The sequence below is a fragment of the Cyprinus carpio genome, chromosome B5 (genome assembly GCF_018340385.1).
Source record: "Cyprinus carpio isolate SPL01 chromosome B5, ASM1834038v1, whole genome shotgun sequence".
NCBI classification, from domain to species: domain Eukaryota; kingdom Metazoa; phylum Chordata; class Actinopteri; order Cypriniformes; family Cyprinidae; genus Cyprinus; species Cyprinus carpio.
The window spans coordinates 5,570,941-5,586,545 of NC_056601.1; the positions used below are offsets into that span (position 1 = coordinate 5,570,941).

The following is a 15,605-nucleotide window of genomic DNA, read 5'->3' on the forward strand; positions in this document are numbered from 1 at the left end:
TTTGCCATTTTACTTGATTTGGCAGGGCATATTGTGAGAAAATTGCAACGCAGTTATATATAGCATGCTGGGATATACCTATCTTGGCAAATGTGCTAAGAAGTTTGAAATAAAATAAGTCAGCATGATTTAATGAAGTCCGAGATAACAGTTAAGGATCTCCAGGTATCTCTTGCCCTTGTTCATACATCCACCATGGAATAAATCGATGAATGGAGAGGTGTACTCATCAGTATGAATGCTGGTGCCTATTTTAAGGACAAATTTCCTACATTTCTTAAAGGAGTTATATGATGTTGCTAAAAAGAACATTATTTTGTGTATTTGATGTTATGAAATGTGTTTATGTGGTCTAGGGTTTAAAAAACATTATTTTCCACATACTGTACATTATTGTTTTTCCTCTATGCCCCGCCTTTCTGAAACATTTTTTTTTTACAAAGCTCATCGGTCTGAAAAGCGAGGTGTGCTCTGATTGGCCAGCCATCCAGTGCGTTGTGTTTGGCTGAATGCCAAAAGCGGGTGACAGAAATGTTACGCCCCTTCCCATACTGTGATGTACAACACCGGCGCCACAAGACAAACACAATAAAACCCATTACAAAGAGCCATTTGTTGCATCCAGTGGAGACTTAATTACGGATTATAATAACTTACTGTATACTGTGTTTTTTTAAACATTAAACAATGTCTGCATTTGTGATCGAGAGACAATAAACAACAAGCACTACTCTACACCAGTGGTTCTCAATTCCAGTCCTCAGGTTACGCCTTCTTTCTTTGCGTGAACATTTGGGCAGCGTTATGCAAATCTTCCCACATCGTGACGTAGACATGTGGGGGCGTGTTTAAACGAGGCGTTTCAGGGGGCGTGGACAAATTTTTTTAACTTTTATAAAGAATATCTTGGATTTGAGACCTTATTCTTTGCAACTTTACAGATCTTCTTTATGCACCAAGAGCTTGTAACACTCCAAAGAGAAAGGAAAACTTGAAATCGCATCATATGACCCCTTAAAGGCAGTCGCACAGCAGAACAGGAGTGCAGTGCCACATTGTGTCTAGGACAACTCACTGGTAAACACTCAACCTAATCACCAAACAGGCAAAAATTCACTTCAAGAATGGTGGTCAACAAAGTGGCACCCTTGAGTTTAAAGTTTGGTTCTTGAAAAAAATAAAGCAAATGGAAAGAGAAAGGGCATGATATCTCTCTATATAAATCATACAGACTTTATCAAACTCACAGAAAGACAAACATTTGCTAAAAAATGCACAAAAGTCTTCCAGCATACACAGCCTCAGTCGTAGCTAGTTAATGCTGCTGGTGTGTGTACACTCATAGAAAACCATATGTTCAAATTTTAAAGACACGGTGTAGCGCTTCTTTTCTAGTGTGCAACCCCCTTTAGCCATTATGGACAAAACCATTTTGCTATTCAAAAAGCTGTTCCAACCACATTGTAGGAATATTATTTACACTTTTGCAGGGTCTGTGTAAAGTGGCCCAATGAATTACTACAAATGGAATTGGAGAATGGTGAGGTTTCGGTCTGTGAGCTGCAGCATATGGTTAATAAGGTTTATGAAGTGAAATGTTGTGGCAGGATTTGAAGCCTGCAGCTCCTTCAATATTAATGTCCTGAAGCAGTTTTGCAAAAAGGAAACTGGCCAATGAGTAACAGGACAGGAATTATTTTAAAGTCAGTGCTTCTGTGAAAGCGCAGATAAACTGTGCCTCCATTGTAGTTTTGTTTTGAATTTATACTATAACATGGAAAGATCATCTCATATTTAAGTTCAAATTTGATGAGCACTACAGATAATTCCAACGGGTTAATAAACTTTCACTCATCATTATTTCTAAATGATAAGTATAATAGCTGTTTCCAAGCAACAGTTAAAAACGTTCACACTTGCACCCACAGCATCTGAATTTAAATCTGAGCAAGAAGGGGAAACACATTATACTCTGTTTGAGTCAGATAAAATATCTTACTCCGACCCTGACAGACTTTGGTAAAATGAGAAAAAAAATCCTTATCTGCTTCCATTTTTCCTGTTTGTTAGAGTACACTGGAGAAAAGTGAAATCAGTAGTATCAAAGGTAATCCATCAGATGAATGCATCAGTTACAGAGGCCCCTAGGTGGTAATATTCCAGCCATTTTGATTAACAGTTTGTCCCCAAAGCTCCATCCTTGTGGTACAGCAAAGCTGGCGTTCAATATTGACTTAGGACCAGTTAAAATCAGATAATTAAGACACTGATAAGACAAACTGGTCCTAAATAAGCATAAATTCAAAAAAGGCTACATATCTCTCACATGACATTACAGCGGTTCCTCTGTAATGCCCCTTGGAGTCGGATAGAGGTGTGGTTCGGACGCAGTCCTCGTGCCACGGCTATTCCCAGGAGCTCTTTGAAGAGCAAAAGCACATGCCAGTTGTACTTAGCAGAGCACTCAACATAGCCACACTTCCAGGTTTTCTTCACCAGGACAGACACGGCCCTCCGCTGGGTGAACCGATGCCGCTGAAGGTCCCGCTTACTGCCCACCACCAGGATGGGCACCTCACTACTGCTGCCCACTTATGGAAAGACACAGAAAGATATGAGAGAGGGAAGGTAGGTGAGATGGCACAGGAGAAACGCAATAATAAAGAGGTTTAAGAGGGAATTAGCAAGTAAAACAAAGCGACCCCATGAGAATCAATCCATTTCTTAGGTGACATTTATGCTGGACATAATATTCATTCATGTTTGCACAATAATATCTTCCACAAACATGAAAAGCCCTTCAGCTCCTAGACACGCTCTAAAAAAATGGCACTGAGCTCATAATGTGTGCTGAAGACTGCATGATGCGTGTCCTTTCTCAGCGCTTGACTGTGCTTGAAGGTCACACACAGAGACACACACAGAGACACACACACACACACACAATGAAGAATGACAGTGTTTCATGTTCAGGGGGCTTCAGTGGCAAGTGTGTGTGCATTTTGCTAATCTGAAAAAAGTGCAACAAATTTAATTGCCAATTCACTGTTGCACAAGGAGCTCATTTATTTGCTTAGAAAATGTCAAGTGTAACAGCCTGGTTGAATATGTAGCTATTAAATAAATGTCTGGCCAATTAATATAGTACTGACTATCTTTATCTATGCATACACAAATTACACATCATAAATATTTAAAACCTTTCTTATAACACGTTAAATTTAACTGTGGACCCAAGAGTATTCCATATTATTCATTTTAATATTAAAAAGCATACTACTGCTATTATTCCGATTCTACTCATTTCAAATTCAGATATTGAGGATTTATGCTATTATATATGTTTGTTCAATATTTGCATAGAGACAGAGAGAAAGAAAAGAATGCACAAGTAATTTCAGCATAAAAGAGGTGAATAATCTGTCAAAGAGACCAATGTCATTGTGTTTAATAAGCCTACACCAATCCCTCATTCCTGTGTCTGGGTGCTTGTGTCAGGTTTTACACTGATTTATCCCCCTTTCATATAGTTTATCTGTGCTCTCTCAGTATGCCCCCCCAGACCCCCCTCTACCCTCTCACTATCTCTTAAACCTTTCAAGTCCATGTTTAGTCAAGGAACGTTTGTAATATTTTCTTCTACCACAGCCGCTTCTTTTATTATATGGTCTACATTCAATATTCCACCACATCAAACATCTCCATGCAATCTCTAAATATTTAACTGAATACAGTGATCATTAAAATCTTATTGTCTAAAGGATTTTTTGCACTAAGACTGAGGCGTCCTCAAAGCAGTGAAAACGTGAGCATAGTGATATTGTGGGCGGGGAAAAGGGTTTAAGGTGGAGACTGCAGATCATTCTCTGTCATTCATTCTGTTCACATAAGACCTTTATGCAAATACATGATGCTGCACGCAATCTGTGGTGCACAAGACCTGCATATGTAAAAGGATTTTCTCAGTGGCATCTATTATATTCTTATTAGCTGTAGTAAATGGTGACAGTGTCTATAATCTGTAACTGTCACTCATCCATATTCTCAAATGTCACCTCATTATTTCAGCATCAGCTGGGGAAATAAGGGCCAACTGTTATTAAAAACATCAAAACCATTTAGTAGTTTGTCGTTGCAGCTGATACAGTTACATTAATCAGTGCTGATGTGCTTCGTACTGCTGTTAAGCTAGGGAAACAACAGCTTCATGACCACAGTTTGTCCCATTCTAATAATAGAAGGAATGTCAAACATTTGCTTTTTTTGCATTTATTATAACATGATAATGATTCACTATTATTCTTTGAGGTGGGTCATTTCAGGTTCTGAATGAGCTCTTTCGTACCTGTTATCCACAATTTGCTGTCGGATCATCTTGACATACTCAAAGCTCTCCACACAGCAGATGTCATAGACCAGAATGTAGGCGTTTGCGCTGCGGACCCCTCTACACCGCGCATCCAGCCACTCCTGACAGAAACAAACAGAGAGACAGACAAAAACAGATGGCCACTGATTGATTGCTTGACAAAACCAATGCATAATTCATTTATGAAAATAACTTCCAATCAAATATAAAAACATTATTACAACATTGCACAGTGTTGCATTTTGGTTGTAGTTTAGGTCATGTGGTGGTACGAAAACATTTAAAGGTCAAGAAACCATGATTGTGATCAAACTAGTGCAGTCGACGATACTTTACATATTTAAATGATCACAAAAAGACCACATTACAACTCTGAGAAAATTTTTTTTAGTTGCAAACACTAAAATTTTCAGTTTTCTTTACATAGCCTAAAAATATCAGCATATTTTTGGGGTGATTTTTTTTTTAAATTTAGGTCTTTATATAAAAGTATTAATAAATTGTAAAAAAATTAAAAATAATAATAATAATAAAATAACTACTGATACTGAATTTCTGATAGGAGGTCAGAAAAAGAATTTCGTTTTTTAAAGCTTTAATTAATTAAGTACAAATTTTCCATTGGTGATCACAGGCCCCTAAACTGTATGTATCATTTTAATCACAGTAAAGACATAAGTAAAGAAAATAGCACAATATACTGTCTTGTTGCACAATTTTCTTTCTTCCTAATGTCATTTCTCTACTCCATCCAAGGTATTGAGTGCAAAACATGCACTCGGTGTGTGTGTGCCCATTGTTATTTGTATGCTGGTACATTATTAGCTAGTTCAATAGACTGGGGGAGAATATAAGGTTATACCCCACAAATAGTAATGATTTACATACAGTAATTACACAACAGCGCTGAATGGGGGAAATCTGAAAGAGGCAGCGAGCAAATTTCTTCAACCGTGACACACTGACCTCATCTCCCCTCCCCTCGGCTTTTCTTAGGAGAGCTCTTATGATATGAACTGAATATCAATTCAAGTATTAATTTACAACCTCAGATGTGGTATATCATGTCATACCAAGACATTAAATATTAATGTTTTATTTGATAAATTACATAGGTTGCATAAATGATTTGAGCAGACCTCTCAGGAAACATTTTGTCATTATGCTTCGAAAGTGATTTTTTATTAAATATTGTACAAAACAAATACTAATTCAAGCTGTTTTATTCTTCTCTCATTAAACTGTATTATGTATATATCAGCCTTCAGCTACTAAAATGTCACTGGATTTATTTACCTTATTCATATAGAAAATCTTTGAAAGATATTCAGAATTTGTGTGAGGCATTAAACAAGCAAACTAGATATTCACCATCAGAATTAGGCCTACATTCACTGACTCTGAAATAATCTACACAAATCCTTGAGCGTTTTTGATATTTTGATAGATTTTTTTTCAGTCTATTTTTGTAGTATCTATTTCAGAATATTCAGCACAGATATGTACATACATAAAAAATAAATACATACATACATACATACACACATTTGTTCATATATCAGCAACTCAAATATTGTTAACCTTTGAGACCATAGGAAAACTATTAACTAAATCAAGTCCCTCCTTACATTTTTTTCTCTCTCGAGAAGATGTTTCAGTCAGATAATACGGGAAGATGATCATAATTTCTATTTCATGCTGAATTTAAATAGTTTTCAATGACAAACACAGTGTGAAATGAACCTAAGCTTCAAAAAAGCTGCAAAAAAGTGTGGCCTCACCACAGCACACCCCTAATAACTAAGCTCTAAAGAATCAGTGATTGAACCGAATAGAGCTTGCATGTGGTGAAATTCCAGTAGACCTTGTTTAATTGCCACATTGATTGTGATCTGCATTTGTGTGTGTTGGGCACAGAAGAAAGATCAAATGAGAGAAGGAAGTCAAATTGAAGCCATTCGTCACAATCCGATCTTGCTTATAAAGAAAATCGATGTCAACTGTAGCAAAGACAGTGGTTGCACATTCATCTTGACAGAGGAATAATTACCTTCATCCTCTAGTGATGTTAGAAAAGCAGCCCGCTGCTAATATTTCACACTCAGAGATGACTACTGTGATTCCGCACTCGTGCACGCTCACACATTAGTGTAGGCCTAATAATAATGAAAGCAATCAGGTGTGCAGATAAACGCACTGACATATTGTAGATCATTATAGTGTAACAGACAAGGGAGGAAGGACATTTAAAGGGATAGCTGACTCAGAAATGAAATGTCATTCTAAACCTTGCTTCTTTGGAACACAAAAGAAGGTGTCTTGCATCATGGGTTCGAAACTGACTTTAAATATGTAGAAAGAAAAACACTAAGGCAAAATATAGCTTTCTGCATTCCCACCACACTCTCCAACTTATGACTGATCATCTATAAAACCAAGGAAAAGAACGGGATAGAGTCTGTGTGTTTGGGTTTAAAACAGTCCTTAGCTGCTGAATAGGAAGTCTTTGTCCTTTTTTTCCCCATCTCTCTTTTGCTTTTTTCCTTTTTCAATTTTCTGCACATCAAAAGCAGATGCCTTGCCCTCCGTCTCCACTGGGAATTTTGACGGTTCTCAGACCTTATTAAGCACAAACTCAACATTCTATGAGATTTTATGGAGTTCTAGCTGTGATCAGGGGTAGATTGAAGCAATTATCTGCAGAGGTTTTGAGCATTAACTTTAGTGCTAGAGCACAAGACAAATTTCTGTCAATTAAACATGAGCCTCAAAGCTTTCTGTCTTTTCTGCTGAGCACTGTTCTTACATAAACACTCCCTCAGTGTGCCTGTTAGATGTTTCAGATGCGCTGCCATCCTCGTGAAAGCTAAAAATAGAAGCTTCTCTCTCTCTCTCCTTGTCAAGTCCCAGCTCTGTTCTTTCCTGTGAGTGTGAGTTAGAGAGAGGACACGTTCAGATTCACTTTCATCATAATTCAACATTCTCCTCTGGGCAAGGAAGGTATCCACTTTAAGCAATTTTTTTTTTTTAGAAATTTGGAAGATGTCCACCAGAAATTGCCGAATGGGTAGCTGTGCTGCTGAAAGCTGCCAAGCTTGTTCACAAATAAATGTGATCTGATCCACGCGTAAGTTTGATGTTCTGCTGAATGGACAGCTTGGACAGACACTACTGTTAGGCTAAAATAGAGTCAGTTTGATAATTCATTGATAGTTGTTTCTCGAAATGTCTTTCTTTCTATTCTTAGTTTTCTCAAAATTTTTAAAGAATGTTCAATAACAAAAACTTGAATTCTATTAAATATGATTACAAATATATTTTAAATACTGAAATGTATTAAACTTATTATTAATATATTTTTCAATTTTAAAATAAAATATATGTATATTTGTACAATTATATATATAATTTAGAAATGTAAAATGTAATGAAATGTAAAAAATAATATAATAAACATTTTATAAAAATGTCCCTGATAATTACTAAATTATATTTCTTAATTTTATGCTAAGGTGTACAGCTAGATTTATTTAGTTGGTTTCTTTTTACTACTTGCTGACATTGTGATGTATGACAATGCATCCTAAATGAGAGATTACACTTTTCAGGCGTGAAAAACATATCTGTCTATCTGTCCTCGAGACAGCCCAGTTCTGAACGGCATTTGTTTTAAAGGCAGATTAATTTAATAGTGTCTCAAAAGCTTGAGAAGGGTCACTACGGAATATTTCATTCTAATTTTATGTAATGTTTTTTGTTTTACATTTTTGGAAAAGGGTTTTAAAAGCTGTTAAAGCTGTGCATGAGTGAGTGTATGTAGAAAATCTGTATGAATCTCCAGAAAAGAATGCAAGAATCAATGTCAATGAAAATAATTTTTTCATGAGTTAGCAGTGTGACATTGGTAAAAAGAACTGAGTGACAAACCAGTGCTAAATGCGAAGAGACGCTACAGCCAATGAGAGCACAGAGCAGAATAAACAAAACCCAAGTTAATATTCCTCAATTTTACTGGCTAAAAGAACAACCAAAATCTGCCACAAGCACATTTTCTCCTCAGCTAGTGGTGAGAAACAGTTCAGGAGGAAGTGCATGGCTCTGGGCAAAGTGAATTCTATCACATTTTGAGGACCATTACATGATCAAGCAACTGCTGTACACACGGGGAACGTGTCACTGAGCCCTCTGTTGTCATTATTGAGAGAGAACAAGAGAGAGAAAGAGAGGCTGGCAGTTACAGGAAATCCTGAATCATGCTGGCTTTTGATCTGCTCCATCTGCCATGGCATCATGTGAACAAACTGCGACATTCAGTCACCAAAGTTGCCAAGCAGTCAAAGATTATCATTCACAGTTGTCTATACGACGAAAATCAGCAGGAGCATTTTGCATTTCAATACACAGAGATACAGAAGATATTCCATGATGCATTATGGGGAGATGTGAGGATTAAGCAGTTTTAGCATGGAATATGAAAGTGTAAGCAAGCAATGTTGAATGTAGAATTTGAAATATCGTCTGGGTTAATTGTCATTGTTTTTTACACTGTAAAACAATTGTTGTAAAGTAATGAATAAAAAGATTATTGGAGTACGTTTTACAGGAAAACTTAAATTAAAAAGATAAAAAAATTAAATAAAAAAAAGAAAACAATATTTCAGTCTTTCAACTTCAAAAATCCATGCTTGATTTAATGTCACTGCCATTTCTTTGAAATTAATTGTGAAATTAATTTGCCACTGATGATTCAAATGTGAGTTTTGAGCAGTGTAGAGTAGCGCTTGTTGTTGGTTGTTTCTCCGATCACAAATCGCAAAATGCATAACATTTTGCGATTTGTGGCGTAACATTTCTGTCACACACTTGAGGTATTCGGCCAATCTCAACACACTGGATAGCTGGCCAATCAGAGCACACCTCGCTTTTCAGAACGATGAGCTTCGTAAAAAATCGACCTGTTTCAGAAAGGCGGGCCAAAGAGGAGCAACAATAATGTACAGTATGTGGAAAATAATGTTTTTTGAACCTTAAACCACATAAACACTGCATTATACCAAATACACAAAATAATGTTCTTTTTAGCAATGTCATATGACCTCTTTAAAATGTTCATCAGCCAATCAGATTCAAGCATTCAACAGCCCTATAGTACAATATAATATAATTTAATATAAAACAATATACATATATTTAATATATATTTATATATTGTTTTTTTTTTTTGTAATTTATACATTATGTTGCTTCGGGGAAAAAAAGTCAGAACACAACTTTTTGTCTGCAGAATGTTGTTGCAATGGTATCTACCATCAGGGACTAACCACTGAAGCAAAGCAGCCAAAAATGGTCCTAGATCAGAGGAAACTCCAATGTTACTAATTCAGCTGCTTTTTGTATCTATGAATTTGCTACACTTTCATCTCTACAGCCATTTAAAATCATGTTTGATTTCAATGACTTTGAACTTTTGGTTTGATTCCTTCTTTCATCAGAAACACCAGCACCTGTCAAAAGAAGCATTTTAATAAAGATGTATCTATCCACACACACCTTCTCCTCTATGTGCTCCAGCCTGCCATGCTCTAAAGGGAGCTAAATGGCATTTAGCTGGAACGTGCTCTGGCTCAATGTGCTCCGAGCGCTGAAAGCAATGCCCCCACCGCACCTCAGCACAGCATGTTCATCATTTTTACATTCCGTTTTGCTGACGTGACATCAGAACCACTAACACCTCTCTGATTCACTGTGGGGACGTCATGACACCAGCGTTACAAGCAACCCTTTTATGTCTTCATTCAGCATGCTCATCTCCATTTAATAACATTTCTTTCTCATTGTGTTTTCACTGGTGTCAACACTATGTTTGGTAATACAGAACCTGGCAACAATCAACACAATCACTTGTTGCTGAGGCGACCTTGGTGGTCTCTGTCTGGAGTGGTCACGATGCAGGGAATTTACTCTGAAATGCTGCCAGGGAAAATAAGGTGAGAAAATAGCTCCGTTGTTCACAGAACAAACAGGATTTTACATTCTGAAGACATCTCAGTCTTTCAGATGATGGCAGACCTAAAGGGAATTTGTGTCAGCCTTAAATCTTAAAAAGGTCAAAAGTGAATTATATCTCATTCCTTCGAAGGCAGTGTTCTGGGTTTTCAGCCGTTTGCTCTGAGGAGACCACAGATCCCTGCTTGGCCCTGTCTTGCATGCAAATGTTCTGAGTGTATTAGGAGGTGAGCTGAAATTATTTGTCTGGATTTGTGAGGATTTGTAAGGATCTCACATTGTGCTACTCTGGCATAGTAGCACTTCTTGGATTTATAATTAATCTGATTTATAAATGGCTTTGCTTAAATCAAAATGTCTGCAAAATGAATGCATTTAAATCTAATGTAATTCTTGAGAGCACAAATTGATTATGCTTACCTTGTTATAAAGATCTACCTTCCAGCAGACTTGATTTTCTGCACCAGTGAAACACATGAAAGAGCTAATAAAGCTTTTGTGTGAATATTACAGAGAGTTAATTACTAACTAAACAAACTAAACCTGTGACGGAGGCAGATCCCTGCGCAATACTCTGCAAGTATTTCATGTAGCAGTTGACTGACAGAATATGGTGGTGGTTTCGACAGAAAACTCATGTGATGCAAGAACACCTGGGGATGTTGTAGAATCTATTCCGCTTTCTTAACAAAACAGGTTTTTGGGGTCTTGGATTATTCCAAAACATTGGAAATTTGAGGAGCTTCCCACTAGAATAACTGGAGGGGTGCTTTAAATGCCAAGACTGTTAGACAAAATAAGAGGAAGAGTAATAGTGTGTGTGTGAGACAGAGAGAGAGAGATGAGGGGGAGATACACAGAAGCGAGTGAGAGGTGGGGGAGAGAAATAAATATTTGCCAGAGAGAGGATACAGAAAACAAGCTTACAGATGCTCAGTTCAAGCCATGTCGCCATAGCAACTACTCCAAATGAGATCTTTCTCTTTTTTTTTCTAGAGGAAAGCCCCTCTCTCCTAAAGCAATACACTATCATTCTTCAGGAATCTCAGTCTATTAATGAATCTTTTGAAGATTCAGTTCAACTGTACTGATGAAAAAGTTCACGAGAACAAAAGGACACTCCATTTTTACCAGGATTGGAAAAGTGTGTATTTGAATAATGACAGTTTGGATGTGCAAGGTCAAATCGATGGTTTTTACCACATAAAGTGCCTTATTTTTGACATTTTCAAAAATTAAACAATAGCCTATTATTACAAAAAAAAAAAAAATAGTTCACTATGCCTTAAAACTTACATTTCCCACATTTATACTGATTTTGAGACCGAGACAAACACACTTTTGACGTGTGAGCATTATAGTGACGCAAATTGTACGATTTAAATACGCAAAAACATTTAAAATGCTGCATTAAAACGTTTTCAATAAGCTTAGCATAAAAGGTGAATGCATTTAACGGGAAAATAGTCATTGAAAAATGCATTATAGTAGCATAAATACTGTAAATATGTATTTGTTTTGGGTATGAAAATTTGTAAAATTACCAACCAACTCAACAATAGGCTGTAGCCTACTTTTACAGTAAAATATTTCACTTGGTTCTTTATTGTCTCTTATATACTTTAGAGTGCTTTAACGTTTACTGCATTCTTTTTTATGTCGTCATGTGTTGAATTCTGATGCATTATCACACAAACTAATGCACGCACGAGCGCTTTACCGTAGCCTACCTGACTTGGGCTTGAAGGAAAGGAGGAAATTGGCGGGACATCCAAAATCTTCAGGTCATACATAACACCGTTAAGAATGACCGAGGGTCTGTACACGTATCGCGTTTGGGTGGGGGTGTAAGTCTCGGAGAAGTCATTGTAAATAAACTGACGGATGATGGAAGTTTTCCCGACTCCAGGCGCTCCGATGACGGCGATGCTCAGCGTCTCCACCATCCCGCGCCGCTCAGGACTGCTGACGAACACTAGCGATCAAGAAGACACTCGGAAAACTGCTCAACAAATCAAAACAATACCGTGAATTATGAGCGTGCGCCGTTTTGTGCTTAAATCACCCACCGACGACGAGAACGCACTTCGCGGATGTTCAGATAAATAAGAGTTTGTTTACAGATCTTGTCTTTTGATGCATGTCGTTATCTCTTTTGGTTAAGTATACTGTTAGTATCATGCGTTAATGAATGGATCAACAAACCAACCAACTTCATTCACTGCGGCAATTGCGCTGTCTTTTCTGCATTCCATTGGGGAACAGTCCTCGCCGCTCCACAGTATTCCTACACACACAGATCTGGAGCTCAAAACCCGTCATTTTTCAACAGCATCCATTTGGCAGCTCTCAGCATAACGTGTGCTCTTCGATCTCGAGGTTACCACTGACCCTTTCTCCTCGTAACCTCTCATAGCTCCCCTCATCATCTCGGCAGTGCGTGCTGCGCGCTCCTCACCGAAGGGCAAATGCAGTCTGCGCAGAGGTCCATCGTTACTCCGTGAGATTGTAGGTGGACTGTATCCGCACAGACCTCTCGGTGCTACACGTGAAGCGGTCTCCAGTCCTTGCTGTGCGGTTCTAAGAGCTGCTCCTCCGCGCGCACTCTTGTGGTTCAGCTCTCCGCGCGCGGATTCAAGACCGTTTTATTAGGCTCGCGCTGTTTACTGGCCATGAACAGTTCAAAAAGGTCACTCAGAAATTACTTAAATTATTGGAGGGATACAAGGTGAAAATATAAGGTAGCTGTCGACTGTCTAGCTCAAACAGCAATGATGATTACTGCTTAATAAACAAACGAATTTATGTACTGTTTATGATGCATAAAATTAAAGCACAAGATACAGAGTAAATAAAGTTTCAAAGAAGAAATTAAAGTTACCATAGTCAAGTTAATTCGTATATTTCTTATCCGCCAAAGAAAAAACAACAACAACAAAAACAAAACAAAACTGAAAGCCTGGAAAGGACTGGAATCTCTTACTTGAGTGGCGCGGAGCTGAAGAGATTTCCCATTCCATTATCACTATTCCCATTCCCATCACATACGATTTAATTCCATTCCGGGTTTTTCAATTGCAACTCCTCGCTTACTAGCCAGAGAAACCCGCTCCAATCCATCCTCGAGAGCTTCAAAAACCGCTTCTTACAAATCCACTAACGTTCACTAGAAGCAGAGGGTTAAAGAGTACAAAAATATTCTACTCAAGTAAAAGTACCATTACATTAATGAAATTTTACTTAAGTACAAGTAAGAGTACCAGTCTAAAACATTACATTATAACTGTGGGAGGGAGGCAAAAAGGGGACAGTGCAGGCCTATTAATCTCAAACTAGTTGTTTTAAATTAAAGGAATCAGTTATTTAGAATAATAAGACATTTGGGTGGTTACCAGGCAAATCAATGTCAACAAAATTCATCTTTTCAATGCAGAGGAAATGCAGAAGCTTCATCTAAAGTGGCATTTAGATGTATTTACACACTGTTTAATGCAGGACATGAATGCATTTAACCTGCAGTTACAAATGCATGAATAATGTTTTGATATACAAGACATAAAATGTTGAATACTCATTTGAAATTATAAGAAATTAATTATTAAAAAAATGGCCAGTATGTGTTAGCAAGTCACTGTTAATAATTGAGTCATTGCGATTGAAGCGAATCATTTGAACGGTTGATTCATTCAGGAACTAAGAGATTTTATAAGCTGCTAGTTTTGGTCTCCCTAGCCATGCACAGCTTACACTGCTTTACAGAGCATAAATATGGCCAGGGGTTCACTTTATTTCCTTCGAGTTCAACTTCAGAATATGAAGTTTCGTTTTCAGCGGTGTCTGCACCACTAACGCCTGTTTTGTCCGTCTGCATCATCTTTCTTGTGATTTTAGCGCCAGTTTGCCCTCCTGCCCATTATTTACTGCTGTAGTTTCCAGGGAGCGATTTTTTTTTTAACTCAGTAATTAATGTTTTAAAATGTAGCAAAGTACAATACTTCAAACAAAATATACTTAAGTAAAATTACAGATTTTAAAAATTACTTGAAAAAGTAGAAGTACACAAAAAATCATTTACAGTAATGCGAGTAAATGTAATTCGTTACTTTCCACCTCTGACTAGAAGAATGCATGGATCTAGACACAAAACAGGTAACACTGTTACTAACTTCTGCTTTTCAGATTGAATGGTCATCTGCAGGAATAGTCACAGTGTCTCTAATCCAGAGCTTTTAATTTCTCCAGTCTCATTTGGATAATAGAAGTGCATGGACTGTAATCTTATGTAATGATATCTGGACCTGAAATACATTCATCCATTCGTCCAATTTGATTTAAAAGAAATATTAATTGCTCTGGGTTTTTGTCCTCTCAGTCCACATCTAAAATGATGATTTTTCTCCCTCTATTTCTAATTTTTAAACCTGACAAGTAGTCGGGAGACGTGTCAGATTGTTAGTATGCGCACAACTCTAATGGCCATTAAACATCAACCATGAATGTTATAACATCTATATGTAGCTTTCAATTGCCAGGCCAAGTTCATTAGTATGAGAGATAGATTACAACCCAAGCCTCCTGTCTTCCTTGCTTAAATCGTTTGCCATCAGCTTCAAAACTGAGCTTCTGGCTTGGCATATGATTGCACTTCCACTGAATTATATGGTCTGAAACACAAATGCGGCACCAAGCTACCTTAATACTCTACAGTACACTGTAATTTAATTACCACAGGACAGTCAACACAACAAAGAGGAAATTGTGCTTAAACTTGAGCTCAGCAAGGATTCATACTGTACTGAATAAAAAGGGGATATGAACATGCCCATCATAGCTTCCAAAAAGAGCATGCAAAAAAAACTACCAAACAAAAATATTGCTAAAACTCTACAGAACTACTCTACACAACCAATTATGAGTAATCACAGACTTTACCTAATGTTTTAGTGAAGGACTTGATGATGCATGCATGCAAACCATAATAAATGGCATTTTAGAAACATTTGCGACCCCAGCTTAGATAAGACAGCCTATTAGTTTCACTCAAGAAAATGTCATTAGATGAGATACTGGTTAAACTTGTGCCCGCAAGGATTTCACATTTACTATAAGGTGATATTTGGAAGTCCAGTTTAAAGGAGTTAGTTTGCAGCATGGTGCCTGTTTGAGTCATATTGCCCAAGAGTATGAATGAATAAAACAATATACAAGGTGTTAGGACTGTAACTGAAGC

General features: G+C 37.3%; 1 protein-coding gene across 1 annotated transcript; it reads right to left on the reverse strand.

Annotated features, from left to right (window-relative positions):
• Positions 1 to 898: 898 nt before the first annotated feature.
• Positions 899 to 13,533, reverse strand: LOC109090290 (ras-like protein family member 10B). The gene is made up of 3 exons (XM_042723841.1): positions 12,106 to 13,533; positions 4,346 to 4,470; positions 899 to 2,593 (listed from the first exon to the last, which is right to left on the reverse strand). Exons 1-3 carry the CDS (start codon positions 12,319 to 12,321, stop codon positions 2,323 to 2,325), a joined length of 612 nt encoding a protein of 203 aa, XP_042579775.1. The 5' UTR covers positions 12,322 to 13,533; the 3' UTR covers positions 899 to 2,322.
• Between the last annotated feature and the right edge of the window lie 2,072 nt (positions 13,534 to 15,605).